This window comes from Mus pahari, chromosome 3 (assembly GCF_900095145.1).
Source record: "Mus pahari chromosome 3, PAHARI_EIJ_v1.1, whole genome shotgun sequence".
Taxonomy (NCBI): Eukaryota; Metazoa; Chordata; class Mammalia; order Rodentia; family Muridae; genus Mus; species Mus pahari.
In genome coordinates this window covers 90,089,607-90,105,280 of record NC_034592.1, presented here as the reverse complement: position 1 = coordinate 90,105,280, position 15,674 = coordinate 90,089,607, and the positions used below count along the sequence as shown (strand labels likewise).

The window sequence follows — 15,674 nt, the reverse complement described above, 5'->3', positions numbered from 1 at the left end:
GGTTTCTCTGTGCAGTCCTGGCTGTCCTGGAGCTCTCTCTGTAGACTAGGCTGGCCTTAAACTCAGAAATCTGCCTGCCTCTGCCTCCCCAGTGCTGAGATTAAAGGTGTGCGCCACCACTGCCCGGGTGCGAAGAGTCTTTTATAGTGAGATTGTTTAAAGTTATGGCTGTATAATTTCATAAGAAAACGATCTTTGTCCATTTTTAAATTGTATCTGCATTCAAATACATCCTGTAAGGAAGCCTTGATTTGGGTAGGTCCTGCTCCTCCCTTTTCGGGCCCTGCTGCTCTCTCTGCACGCACCAGTTTCCATTTGTGTTAGTCACCTTCTGTAGGTAAATTGTCCATGAGACCAGTGATTCCATGAGCAAATGATCCAGAAAATGTTGCCTTTGCACTTTGTGACAGATCATGTCACTGTGGAGCTGCAGCTACTGCAGTGGTCTAATTAACCTGGCAGTTGTCTCCTGTGCCCAGCACTGTTGTTTCAAAGCCTTGGCAACTTCCTTTCCATCTTCTCATTATCTTCATAACTAAAGCTCAGCTTTATGATTGTTTGTCTTGTGGGTTTTCTTTTCAAACCTACTCCACTCAACTGTGCACCACCTTTATTTTTGATTGGCAGTATCATCCAGATAAACAAAGTACAGATGTGCCAGCCGGAACCATGCAGGAGTGTATGCAGAAGTTTATTGAAATTGATCAGGCATGGAAAATTCTAGGGAATGAAGAAACCAAGAAAAAGTATGACCTGCAGCGGCATGGTAGGTACTTGTGGTGAAGAAACAGAACCCCAATGACAGCTCTTTAAAGCAGTGTACAGGCCACGTCTGGGAGCATTTCCCAGCATTTACATCCAGTTATTGCCACCATTATTCTTTGTTCTATCATTGTTTTTAATTGTGTCCTATTCTTAGTAGGGAGTGTTGTGTATCTCTTAAGAACTTAACAAAACTGCTGAAGTGTAGCTTCTTGGAAGACATGAAAGGAGCTTTGTAAACTACTAAAATGTTCAGATATATACCCCAAATTTTATGCCTAAAATTTCTTGTTATTCAACTTAGTTATATATGCATTACAATCTTAAGTGTGGTATTTGGAAGACTATATACCATAGCCATGGTCATCTACAGGAGGCTTTTTACTAAGGTTAGGTCTTACAACCCTCTGCTGGCTGTGCCCTTTGTTCTAAGGTAGGCTTCATGATTAGCTACTCTTGATGAAACTGCTGTCAATGGTGTCTTAGGAATGCACATTGCTTACATCATTTTAAAGGTCATTTCTTTTTTCCTTTTGAAAATAGCTCCTTAAAACAGTGACAAGCTGTTGGGAGAAAGAAGGAAAAATGTAGGTCAGGTTTGTCACACATGAACTGTAGTTACACGAAGTGATAGGCTGTCTTTCAGGACTGGCCTTGGGACAGGACTCCCTCAGCCTTATATTTGGACTTTCAATAAGCACCCTACATGCTAATGGGGGGAGTCAATAATCAGTTTTAGCCTGTGGGGAAAATACTCAGTTGCTTCTCCCCAATAGCACATCAGGCTCTGCACTGACTGAGATGTGCTCATAGAAGCTCATGGTGGCTGCATGATTATTGATTCCCCTCCCATGCCAACACCAGCACACTATACACCTCACCAAATGAACTTTAAGGTTTCTGCCACTAAGATTATAAAAAGTTAATTTGGGAATCAAGCCTTTATTTCTAAATGTAACATTACAGAATACAGCCAGCATTTGTAGAAATCCTTAGTATCTGAGGAAACTGTAGCAGTAAAATACATATTTATTTTTGGTGGTATTTAATGTTTTTCATTTTCATTTATTGAGACAAGGTTTTGTTTTTGCTTTTCTTGTAATCTAGACTGATTACCAGGAGCCCAGGCTGGCTTCTGACTTGCAACAATTCTGCCTGCTTCTGGAGTGCATGCCAGTTGTAGCATTTGTTTGTAATGCTGTTTAGTTGTTACTAATCATATCTGGGCCTTTCTACTTTTTAAAAGGCCAGTGTGTGGTTTGTTTTTGTTCTTTAATATTAGGACATGGTGAGTGTACCTTTTAAAAGGGATTTACATTGATTTTTAGATGTGCCTTAAATATCTGGTCTTCTTTTTGGTGTAAATATTTTTGTAATTAGATTGTATTTCTGGCAGAAAGAATGTAGACATACCTTCATTTGAAAACAAATTCTATCCATAAGTCCATACTTATAAACAGAGTCCACATGATAAGTTTCTGTGACTGTATTGGAGCTGATGCATCTGAGTGTGTTGTACTGTTGAATGTGAGCTGGTCTAGCTTTATAAGGCCACAGAGTTCTAGTGCAGATGAGAGTTCTCTGATGGTGTTTCTTCACAGTTTTGTTAATCATTATTAATATGGGATACCAGTTTGCTTAAGAAGAATTAACACAAAACTTTACTCTAAGGAGTATAGGACGGGACTGGAATTAGAGCACTGGCCTGGGCTCTATTCCCAGCACCCATATAGCAGCCCATAACCATCTACTAGTCCAGTCCCAGGGCAAAAGCCCTCTTCTGTCCTCTGTGGGCACCAGGCCTGTGTACAGACATAGATGCAAACAAAATTCCATACACATAAAACAAAAGCATATAGAGACTTGCTGTTCAGGGTCTGCATTTTTGCTGCTTGTAGCAAAGATCATGAAACTGGCTAGAAGTCCACTTTCCAAAGGGCAAGAAGAGAGCAGAAGTCTGAAGTTACTTTCTTTTTCTGTAGCATTCAGTAAGGAAATTGGAAAAGAACCAGGAAACTGGGTTTATAGTAAGTACAGTATTTCATAGAGGGGGGCTTAAAAGATCATATAAGTACAAATAGTTAATAGGGCCTAACAAGCTGCTAGAACTACATATTTCTTTTGAACTTTGAATGTGCAGTTTTAAGCTTTCAATAAGTTAGTATCTGTAGCTTAAGGTATCATAAGGGATTTTTGTAGGTCATTGATGATATCACAACAGAAAAATTATGAATCAGTTAAATAAACTTGACATTATGTCAGTTTGCTTGGCCACTTCAAATGGGTGAACTGATTTCTTCAAATTAAGTTGAGCTGTTCTAGGATAGAGATATAGCATTTAATGACACTTTCATATGCAATATAAAGTATATTCTTCACTAGAAGTTCTGAACATGAGTGCTCTGTTTCCATTTTAAATGGCCCCTGGCCTGCTGTTGAGAGCCCTCATATCTAAGTGTGATGTGCTATATTTAAACCTTTTATTCCAACCTGCTTTTCAAAAACTCTCATGATAAACCTGATACTGATACCAATTTCTTCTTACTCATCAATAAGTGGCTTTTCAAAAGCAAATGAAATGAACTTGAATCTCTAACAGGACTTAGATTTGCTATATGGAAACCTTTGAGGGTGCTAATTTGTTAAAGATCCGTGTAGGGTAGCAATAGGGAGAATTGCTCAAACCAGGTCAGAGCACTCAGCTTTTCTGGGTCACCCCTGGGGACATGGAAATAGCTTTGTGATGCAGAACTATTTGTGCATGTGGTGATGGTTAATGTAAAACCTCATTGCAGTGTTAAGTATATTTATTGCCTACCTCCTATTGACTTGCAGTGTAAGTTTATGCTGGACTCGCTTCAGTGGTTGATGTTCAGTGCTTTTCCGTATCTTCCAGCTCAGAGAGGTGTACTAGTTATCAGAAGAGCCTCATCAGTATCGCCTGCCCATAGCCATAGATGTAGCCAGAAAAGGACCCTTGGCATTCTTATTTCTTTGCTTCTCAAAAGAAACAACTAGATGAATTATTTCTAATGAAAATGTGGTAGTAGGGCAGATAGCCTTAAGTAAAACATATATTCTCTCTCTCTCTCTCTCCTTTCCTTCTTTTCTTGGCATTTTAGGGTAGAGTTGGTCAGGCAAAGGAAAACAAGTCTAAGAGGAGGAGTAATATTGGGTTTCCAGAGATCATACATTTTGAAAACAATGTTAACTAGTGGAAATAACCAATTAGTTCCAATTGGCATATTTACCATATTGTTGGTGAAGATGCCCCTTAACGCTGCTTGCAGCTTGGAAAGCATGTAGTTATCCAAGACCAGGCTTCGCATTTCAGCCAGAGGCATACTCTTTCAAGATGTGTAAAATGTTCACATGAACAATGCTATCAAAAAGATTTTGGTCTCTTTGTAAATCTTGTATGGGAACTTTCTTATATATTAAAAACATTAAAATAACAGAAGTATCTCATGGGAATAACAAGGAGCATGATTCAGTAGCTTTGTAATGTTTTATAGCACACATCTCAATGTCTCAGTGGATCTATAGAATGGCACAGCTATGAGCTATTTATCTGTTTACCTGAAGAGGAACAAATTTAAAAATGCAGTTGATCAGATCAACTAAAGCTTAAAAATAAGTGGACTGTGTTTGGAATCCCTGTTGATATCTTATATTAAAATTCATCTTGTTTTCAGTTAGTGTGGCTAATTGTGACTGTTATTCTATCAAGTGCCCAAGTGTGTAGATGCCTAACCAGCCTGGCTGAGGGATTGGCTAGAACATACAGCTAAGATGCTGCTTTTTGCTGCATATAGCAAGTTATTTCTGGTGTTTTATTATGCAATTCATTTTATTTATTTATTAGGATAAATATTTGAACATGGAAGATAAGGAAATAAATCTTGTACCAATGAGGAATGAATCTTTAAAACTCCACAAATATCATGTATTAGATCACCAAATCTTAAGTGTAAAATTGGAATTCTTTCTGAAAAGAGCTTTTATGTTTTAAGACAGATTATAAGAAAGGGGAAAATGTATTTTTTAATGTAAATTATATAAATTTGAGCTGGTAGTACTTGAGGCCAGTAGATAATTGTGTAAATTATGTCCTAACGCTGACCCGTACAAGATACTTGAAATTAGTCAGATTAGGAGTTAAGTTTGATTTTAGGAATTTCAAAATTGACTGTAAAAATTTGCTTCAGGTAAAAACTTGTAGATAAGCATCAAGAGATTTGTTTTTTTGCTGACTGTTTCTGGGAAAATAAGTATGTGAAGTGATGCAGAAAATCCATCTAGACAGTTGAGACTGGTGTCTTAGGATAGATAGGAGAGCACAAGGACTCTCCAGGAGGGTCCCCTGCTCATCTGAGTTGTCACTATTTTTACCATGTAAAGTATTTTAAGATTATTTGTTATTGATTCTGAATAAAAGTTAATGAGTTTCAAATAATTAAAAACCTGTTGGCAAAAAAATGTTTGTAATTGTGGTGTGGCACATACCATTGGTGGATCTGATTTAGTAGAACTGATCAGTGGGTTTTAGGAAGTACTTATTTTCTACTTTAACCACTCCCAATTTCTGTGTGTTAATTTGACCCCATTGAAGTTGGTTGGTTCAAAACCAAGACCAGTTGCCTTTTTCATTGTTTCATTCTGTGCTTAGCCCTGAGCTGCTTGCTGGTTCTCTGCCTTGCTCTGCTTACCATCAGTGGGTCAGAAAGGTCACATCCTCCTTTGTGTCCCCTTTTCCTGTATATTCATCTCCTCCTCACAGCTCCTGTAGTCTGTCCTCACTGTAGCTCACCACCTCATCACCTCCACAGCTATTGGGCCTTTGCATTTTGTGCTGCTCTCTGCTCCCACACCCCCTCTCTTTGGGGTGGGGGACAGGAATTCCTTGGCCTGTCCCTGTCACTTTCCCCATTTCCATATACCATGTATAAATGTTTGATATTAATGCATCTGTTTTAATGGGACAACTGTTATGAAACCAGATGAGGTAAGGAGTTGCTGCCCTCCTTCCTACACTGCAACTTGAAGCTTCCTCACTAACAGTGAACTGGGTTTTAGTCATTTTCTTATGCTCTGGCACACAGTTCAGTGGGAAAAGTATGAGATAATAACGGTTAAAATAGTGTTTATGCACACTGGAACTGTGGTAATTGCCTTTTAAATATTATTTCTATACCCTTGTGGGAAAGATAGCATTATCTGTTTTCAAGGGGAAGCCAAAAAGCTTCTTGTGATTAGCTAATTTCACCAAGGACACACAGCTAGTGATTGATAGGAAGGGATTCAAAGCAATTTTCTCTGAGTTTTAATCAAGATTACCAGGTTTCCAAGTTTTGCACAACTAGCATATGGTCCACTACTTTTTAGTCTACATAGTCAAAGATAAGGCATTATGATGATCTGAAAAAGAGAATGGGCATGTATCTGCTGCTGTTCTGTCTGTTCTATAGCAAAGCAGATGGACTTCAGCTTTAGTGTTTCATTTGGTACCCATCTTATCCTGCTTTCCCAGCTTTCCTCCCTTCCTCCCTCCCTCCCTCCCTCCCTCCCTCCCTCCCTCTTCTTCCTGCCCACCACCCTTTACTCTGGTCCTCCTTTAATAGCCTGGGGTGTCCTTGTTTTCCCTGTCTTCTGTCTCAGCCTTCAGAATGCTGGGTCAACCGCAGACCAGATTCATTTGTTACCTTTCCTGAGAACCAGTTTTACCTGTAGTTTGTAAAAACTCCACAGTTCTTTTCTTCAGTGTGGAAAACATTCTAGTTGTGAGTATAATCTCAAATGGGAAAAGACTGTAGGCTTTTTAATTTAGTAAACAATTTTCAAATTAGATGTTGCCCAATTCTCAGCCCCTAAGAACAGCAGTATAATGGCTAGAACTGAATAATCTCCAAATCTTCCTGCTTGGGAAATCTAATTTCTGTAGTGAAATGATTTTTAAAATTAGATGATTCTTAAAATTAAATTACTCGTCTAAAGATAGAAAAGTTCTGAGCTAGACCTAGATGATAACACTAGCGTTTGCATTTAATTTGTATGCACGCAAGCCTTTAGAAGCAAATATTTATTTTTATGCATTTGAAATTGCACAACACTAACAGTAGTGGATTAATTGCTACATGAAAACACTTGGGAGTGTGATTGCCCTTTGAATAAATGACATTGCCACAAGTGAACAGGACAGACAGGCCTGCAGATGGACTTGATCTCTTGACCATTATTCAGCTGAATGAGCCATTTAAACACCTCAGCCTTAGTCAACAGTTAAGTCCTGCTCCCTAGAGTCTCAGGTTGCTGCTGTTTTCAAATTTTACTTACTGGTTTTTCTTTTTTTTTCTTTTATTTTCTTCCTTTCATTTTCTTTTTAAAATTGTAGCTTTGGTTAGAAAGTTTACTGGGATTAGAAATTATTTAGATATTAAAGGGCTGTTTTAGAAGTATAGGCCCTTCTGACCTTGTACTCTATTGGGTTTGTCTGACAACAAGAGGTGAAAGAATTATCATTAGGAAGAAGTTTTTAAAGACTGGAATTCTCATTGTCTTATAAGAAGTAGGGAATATTTATTGATTCCCAAATGGGGCTGAAGAAACTTTTCCTCTTTACAAGGCTGTCAATGACTCAGCAAGAGCCCTGGTGAGCTTGACTGAACCAAGCTGCTAATAGTTATTTAATGTTATTCGCCAGTGTGAAAGGATCGCTGTAGATTTTCCTTTTAATCTCTTTGAATTGCAGGCTCATAAACCTCTCTGATGAGCCCTGCCAGTGTTGTCTTAGATCCCACTGTTGAGACAATGGAGCCACAGAATTCTTTCACCTCTTGTTGTCAGACAGACCCAATAGAGTACAAGGTCAGAAGGGCCTATACTTCTAAAGATTGAAAGATTCTTTTTCAAGTAACCACATAAATTATTTGATTTTTATCATTATATTCCTCGGGAACTTCACTCTAACTATAATGCACTGCTTTTGATACATAAAAGTAAAACTGGAAGGGGGGGGTTAGGGATTGTCTTGTCTCATTTGGCTAAGCTTGTCAGTATGACACAGGGTGTGAACAGACCTTAATATTCCTTGATATCTTCAAAAGAGTTGAACCCATTTTCTAATAAGCAAATTGTGTAGTCACTGCACTCTAGATAGAGTGAGCATACCAAATGGTAGCAGTGTGTTCTTTACAATTGGATGTAGGTTACTTTGTTCTTTTTGGTTTTTGTTTGTTTCCTATTTTTGTTGTTTCATTTTGTTTTTTTTCCAAAAGTTGTTGCCATTATGTAGAAAACCAAAAGATTGAATTTTAAAATATTGATTTCTTTTCTTAGTATTAGTATTTTATTTCCACAGGAGAACCTTGAGGTGGGATTTGCAGTTCTAGATCTGCCTAATATGTTTCACCGTAGTGAACAAAAAGTGTATGTCTGTGTGTGTGTGTGTGTGTGTGTGTGTGTTACTAAAACAAACTCATCTGTTTTGAAGATGCCATGCCGAATTAATGCAGAATTATCAACCTCCCTTACTTTCAGAGCCCCTGCAACATAACTTTAGTGGATAGGGAAGAATTAAGATTTTTAATTATAACCACAGTTGTGGACAAGCAGAGATCATTGTTTTAAAAGAAAGAAAGGAAGGAAAATACCCTGATTTGTTTGTTCTCCTTCCTTGTAATTGTAGTGGGGCTGGGTGGTTGGGTGGAATTTACTGTTGCCCCATCCTTGGACACCTGCCTCTCAACAAAGGACCATGGTTACCCCCCACTGACCACATTTAGATTCACCTTTTACTTTCCTGTGCTGGGTCTGCTCATTATACAGTTCTCCAGGGATCCAATTTTCCCCTGAGTTAATCACCCCAGAAGTTGTTAGATTAGTTTCCTTTCAAAGGACAATAACTTTTCTTTAAAAAATAACTTCTTATTTCTAGCTTTTAAAACCGTTTTATTGAGCACCGCTGAAGTCTCAATAAAACTGCCTTTAAAACTTTGTTGAGGTAAAACATGAGTAGATACAGAGAGTTGCAGAAATCTGTGTGTCACTTGATAGAGTTTTCACCATAAGCACACCAACTTAACCATAAAGCCCCCGAGACTTCTAATTCTAAGCCCCTGAGACTCCTTGCCCCTCAACGGCATAGGGAAGGTTTTCTGGCATGTTTCATACTCATATGTATGTCAGATACTGATTTTTAAAACCAGATTAATAATGGATTTTTATGCATATAGTATTAAATAGCCATTGAACTCCAATATATTCCTTTCAACTTGGATCTTTGGCAAAGAAGTAATCATTTTTGTGTTCTCTTTTCTCTTTCACCATGAGATAGGCTATGCTAATCTTTTAACCAAGAATAGGTGCTACTCTAAAGGCCCTGTGCACAGGGATAAAGACAAAGAGAAAATAATGAGGTGTGGGAGGAATAATAGAGTGGCACCCAAATAGTAACTAGGTCAGAGTGATGGCTGCTTCCCGGTAGGAAGGCAGAGCAGTAGGATACTGAATGGCTTGGCAGTTACATTTGCAAGACACTTCTCATTTATTATTTATTTTTAAATATAGTGGCGTCATGTGTGTTTATAATTGTTTATCCTTTTAATACAGTTAGTTTTTTCTAAGTATCCTAGATAGGTCAGGTTGCAAAAGCTGATTCCCCCAATCCGCTTTGCATCAGTTGTGTGCCAAGTATAGAGAAATACAATTTACCCTAGTAATTTGGTTGCAAATTGATAATACTGTTTGTTCTCCAGCTGAGTCTTTTCACTGTGAATTATCCTCTTTAGATAGTATTTTTTTTTTAATTCTAGCAAAGTTGACTCTTCTGAATAAGAGATTAAACCATAAAAATCTATTTCTTCTCTCCCTGAGACTCAGATTGAAATTAAAAAAAAAAAACAAAACAAACAAACAAAAAAAAAACAAAACAAGGGAAGAGCTATGTGCAGGACTAAAGGCACACATCTTTAATCCCAGCACTCTGGAGACAGAGGTAGGAGGGTCTCTGTGAGTTTAGGCCTGCCTGGTCTATATAGTGAGTCCAGGACAGCCAGGGCTTCACATAAGACTCTGTCTCAATGGCAAGAAAAAAGAAAAAAAAAAGGGAAGAAAAAATGGTGTTGGGGGGTGGCACAGAGAGATGGGGGTGGGGGGGAGGATTGGGGGTGGGGAGAAGCCAGAACAGGTAGGCAATTATAATTTGTATAGAATGTGGAAAATACTTTGTTTTGTTTAGGAACTACTGAACATACTATAAAATTATACATAAGCTTTTCAGTGGCCATACATAGATGGAAAGACCTGGACCACAAGAGAAAGTCTGTATCTGGGTTTTAGGGACAGTTTAATAGGCTGTTGGTACCCAGGAAATATGATGTAGTATAATATTTGACAAACCTTAATAGAAGAGTATGGTAGGTTCAAAATATTGTATAATCTTTTCACCTATTTTTAAATTGTGTACCTCACCAATAAATTCTGAGCAGGCGGTTATTAAATATAATTAAGTTGCAGGCATGCACACAACAGAACAAAGGGACTTGTTCTCAGCAAGTGAACAGGCGACTAGTGAGACAGCTAAAGAAATTTTCATTGGAGTTGGGGGAGGTTGCTGAATTTTAGTAATGTGTCACCCCCCCCAAGCATTATCTTCTAAAAGAACAATACACACATACAGGAATTATACAATGCCCTTGATAACAGAATGGAGGCCACCTATAGTTGCTTTCTTTGCTCAAAGTCTATATGTTTTAAGTGAGACTACATGCTTGCACTAACCAGACCATAATCATGGGATTCACAGCTCCCTTAGGCCCTCTATCTGTAGGGGAACACTTTGGCCCAGATATAAACAGAAGATGCATAGCACACAGTTGTGCTGTGGGATTGCCAAAGTAGTAACGTCTTCCTCCCTTTAGATTCTTACTATTCTCCTACATTCAGATGACCAACAGCCCCCTATGTTTTTGTAGATCTTTGCTCCATGCAGCACTTTAGGCATGATCTCATTTGACTTGAAGAATACTCATTAGTCTGTTTGAACTGCCATAACAAAACACTACAGGCCAGGGTAGCTAAGCACAGTTTATTTCTCATGGTTCTGGAGGCTGAGAAGTTAAAGATGAAGGTGTTGGCCAGTTCTTTTCCCCACAAGGGCTATTCTGGCTTGCTGATGTTCTTTATGGACTCTTCTCTATATCTAAGAGGACATGGGATATGACCTCTCTGTCTTGTGCTGATTGATGTCAAAAGCACTAAGCTACTTTGAAAATGGTTCATGATACGGGCTGGAATGGCTGCACAGGAGACACATCAGCATTTCTACCAAAACCATCTTACTTTATATTTTACAGAAGATGAGCTAAGAAATGTGGGGCCAGTAGATGCACAGGTGCGCCTTGAAGAGATGTCCTGGAACCAAGGTTAGATTTGCTCTAATTTTGTCTATCCACACTGAAGACATATATTAGGAGGCTTTTTTTTTTTTAAATTGTATATTTTCTGTTTACATTTCAAATGTTTTCCTCTTTCTGGGACTCCTCTTCAGAAACCCCCTATCCCATTACCCCTCCCTCTGCCTCTATGAGGGTGCTCCCCCACCCACCCAGTCCTGCGCCCCTGGCCCTCACATTCTCCTACACTGGGGCATCGACCCTTTCCAGGACCAAGGGCCTCTCCTCCCACTGATGCCAAACAAGGCCATCCTCTGCCACATATGTGGCTGGAGCCATAGAGCCCTCCAACTCTTTGGTTGGTGGTCCAGTCCCCAGGAGCTCTGGGGGATCTGGCCAGTTGACATTGTTACTCCCCCAATGGGGCTGCAAACCCCCGCAGCTCCTTCAGTCCTTTCTCCATCTCCTCCAACAGAGACCCTGCACTCAGTCCAGTGGTTGGCTGAGAGCAATCCCCCTCCTTATTTGTCAGGCTCTGGCAGAGCCTTTCAGAAGACAGTCATATCAGGCTTCTGTCAGCAAGCACTTCCCAGCATCTACAATAACATCAGGGTGGTGAATGTATATGGGATGGATCCCCAGGTGGGGCAGTTTCTGGATGGCCTTTCCTTCAATCTCTGCTTCACACTTTGTTTCTATATTTTCTCTTGTATTCCTACCCTCCCCCCCCCCTAAGAAGTACTGAAGCATCCACACTTTGGTCTTCCTTCTTCTTGGGCTTCATAGCGTCTGTGAATTGAATCTTGAGTATTTTGAACTTTTGGGCTAATATCCACTTATCAGTGAGTGCATACCATGTGTTCTTTTGTGACTGGAATACCTCACTCAGGATATTTCCAGTCTTCTCTTCTTTGCAATTGTTGTTACACATCATTAAATTGGAAAATGCCACTTTCTAAATGGAAGCCATGAGTATTATACTTCACTGTTTCTCTGGGAAAATAAAATTCTCATTTCCTAACCATTTTTTATATACTCTCAACTGTATACATTTATTTTTCAGCATAGGGAACAATTCCTATAAAGGTTTACAGAAGATCACTAGTGAGTGTGGTGCTGTGATAGACACAGAAACCTTCTTCAAATTAAGCTTCATTTTTAATGGCAAAGTCTTCAGAGTAACAAGCATTATTGTCTTAGAAATCATGTTTTGCCTATTAAAACCACTCAGTGTCTAGCAATCCAAATGAAGTTCTGGGGTAGAGAAGCTCTTATTTACCATAAATAACCAGAGTTCTGGGGTCTTTGGAGAAGTCACTGCAGTAAGAGGAGCTGCTTTTGTGGAAGCTACAGTGGCCTTCATTGCTAGCTTGTGGACAAACTAGAATGTAACATTCATTAGAGGTTTGACCAACTAAATATTTTTAAAAACTGTAATTTTGAGGCTGAAATATATATACCTGTGTCATCCATTTAGATGGTTCAATGGTTAAAAGCACTGTTTACTTTTGTGGAAGACATGGGTTCTATTCCCAGTACCCATATGGCAACACACACACACACACACACACACACACACACACATACACACACACACACTCACATGCACTCATACACTGGGTGGGGGAGTGGGGTGTCACTTGCCTATATGCAGGCCACAGGTTGATAGGATACTTTCATTTGCTTCTCCACATTATTTTTTGAGAGTCTTTTTTTGAATCCAGATCTCAGATTGGCTGTCTACCTGTTTCTACTCTCTCCTCTCCTATCAGCACTAGGGTGATAGGTGTGAGTGCCACAACTGGCCTTTATATGGGAGCTAGGGATTAAACTACAAGTCCTCTTGTTATTGAGTAAGCATTTTATTCATTGAGCTATTCCCCAGCCTCTTCTAAAATAATCTTCTTAGTAAAAGGAAGCAGAATTCCAGCTCCAGCTGATGAATCAATAAGAAGCATATACAGTTTATCTTATATACCTTAGGCAGGCGGGGCTGTAGCTCAGTGGTACAGTGCTTCCCTTGAATGACACCACTTGGTTTAATCTCCAGTAATGCTAAAAGGAGAAAGGGGGAGGAATTCAAATATAGAACATATTTGATGTTCATTTAAGGTAGGCTGTAAAGACAGAAATTATCATTATCCTCCCAAGAACAGTAACTATGTACAGTCTGGATTCTGATAGGAGCATTAAAAACTAATGTAGGTTTTAAACTAATTTTAGAAAAAGCAGCCTTAGAAGAATAAATTTTTTAAAAAGGAGGGGGCAATCTTAGTGTAATACAAAAGGTCTATCAAGTGGGCAGGTTATATTGTTGGGATTCTTTCAGGATCATTTTCACAATGGCCATAGGTGGTAAAGGTACAAAATAGGAGACGTTGTAAACATACATGTGAGAGACATGGCCTAATAGTGCATTTTATTATTCTGAAAACACATTTCTGGAAACACTGGGACACTGAAGACTAAGCTTTCTCCAGACAATAGCTTTAGTTGTTTTTGTTGATTTTTAAAGTAGAAATTTCTGGTTTCTCAGTTGTGTCATAAGATGTTTTTCTGGAATCTGTCTTATGAGATGTTTTTGCTGAAGCAGACATGTGGGAGAATGTTTTACTAAGAACAGACGTATGGTATTTTTCTGGAAGCAGTCTAGAAAAAGGGCATGTAATGTTTTGCTAGAACACATGATGTTTAAAAATATAAATATAGCCCAACAGACAGTAGATAATGCTAGATGGTATTGGTACGCCTTGCCATTCTTTATTCATCATCGTGGGGCTTTGCTGATGCTGGTCTTCACTGACAACTGAAGATTTTGTTGGTATGCCTTACCATTCTTTGTTGGTTATCATTTGTCTTCACTCATAGAGAGAAATGCACCAAAAAACTTCTGGTGCTGTTTTGGTGGCTTTTTGCACTTCTTCGGATCCAGGCAAACTGGCAGAGCCTTGGGGTTTCTTCTGGATCAACCTGCCATTGTTAATTTATAAATGCTGTTTATGAGTCCTGCTGTTACTGATTCATAAATGATGTTTGCTAGTGGATCGGATGCCATTGCTGATTCATATGAACTTAACTGCTGATATCCTGACAATGAAGATTAGATTTACTCCAAAGAAATAGTTCTAAACAAGCCCACATCCTCCTTTGCCCTATTAACCTTTCCTTCCCATTACTTTGGTGGGTGGTGAAATAAAAGGGACATTAAAACATTTAAAACCCTTATTAAAAATAGGTTTTAAAAAATCTAAACCTACAGATTTTCATATATTGTGCCTAAATTTGTTCAAATAAATATACTGCTTTAGGACCTCAGTGAAGATAAGAAATTTCAACAAGATGTGAAGATGAAAAACCGTGGCAAAACTCCAAGGTGACCCATTTGTGGAGTATGTCACCTCAGCTTATCTCAGTGTTCACTGAGGTAGTTTTTAAAGGCATATTTGCTATGGGGCCTTCTTAAGAAACCTAGTGGCCAATGTATATAATAAAGTAAGATAAAAATATATTCCAAAGGAAAGGAAGAAAGGAAGGAAGGAAGGGGAGAGGGGAAAAGGAATTGAAAACAAAATGAAAAGAAAGAGTCCAATGGCAAAGCCAGGCATAGTGGCTTCTTTATTTCTTTAAAACAGGGTCTCACTATGCAGCTCTGTCAGTCCTGGAACTCACTATGTAGGCCAGGCCTGCCTCATTCAGATTAGAATGCCTTTGCCACCCAAGTGATGGTATTAAAGGTTTGGGTCATCAGGCAAGGCAGGATGGCTTCTAATTTCAGTTTGTAATCCCATACTTGGGAGGCTAAGGTAATGTTGCATTTCAAGGCAGGACAGTAATAGCTATTTAGTAAGACCTTATTTCAAACAAAAATTTAAAAAAAAAAAAAAAAAAAAAGGAAGAAGGGAAAGAGTGAAAGAAGGAAGCAAGAGTGAGTGAGAAAAGATGGCTGAGAGATAGATCCCAGGGACTTACATGGTGACAGAGAGAACCAACCAATCAACATAGACATCTGTCTTCTGACCTTTACACACATGCTACTGCATGTAGGAACATACAGTAATAACATAAATAAATATCAACCTTCCATTTTTAGATAATGTAACTATTCACTTTGAACACATATCTTCACTAGTTACCTTAAACAGCGGGGATATTTGCATTTTTAAATTCAAAAGAATTTTTTTGTTATGGAGGAACCTACATTGTGATAAAAATAAAAAGCAAGAAGAGATTTATGTTTTCCTTATTGATAAGGCAACACATGAAGTTGGCTTGATTGCCCATTTTTCAAAGATTGCATTTTATTTATTTATTTATTTATTTATTTATTTTTTATTAGATATTTTCTTTATTTACATTTCAAATGCTATCCCGAAAGTTCCCTATACCCTCCTCCCGCCCCTGCTCCCCTACCCACCCACTNCTACTTCTTGGCCCTGGCCTTCCCCTGTGCTGGTTCATATAAAGTTTGCAAGACCAAGGGGCCTCTCTTCCCAATGATGGCCGATTAGGCCATCTTCTGCT

The 15,674-nt window shown here is 38.8% G+C and overlaps 2 protein-coding genes across 4 annotated transcripts in view; one reads left to right on the top strand and one right to left on the bottom strand.

Annotated features, from left to right (window-relative positions):
* Immp1l (inner mitochondrial membrane peptidase subunit 1) overlaps positions 1-15,674 on the bottom strand; it is an 85,449-nt gene that overhangs the window by 15,060 nt on the left and 54,715 nt on the right. The window lies entirely within an intron of this gene.
* Dnajc24 (DnaJ heat shock protein family (Hsp40) member C24) overlaps positions 1-15,674 on the top strand; it is a 34,176-nt gene that overhangs the window by 16,194 nt on the left and 2,308 nt on the right. For 2 of the 3 annotated variants that reach the window (XM_021194663.1, XM_029536318.1), the window contains exons 3-4: positions 628-766; positions 11,115-11,183. In XM_021194663.1, coding sequence (XP_021050322.1) covers positions 628-766; positions 11,115-11,183 — 208 coding nt within the window. The remainder of the gene's footprint in view (positions 1-627; positions 767-11,114; positions 11,184-15,674) is intronic. The other variant, XM_029536319.1, reaches the window with a different exon arrangement.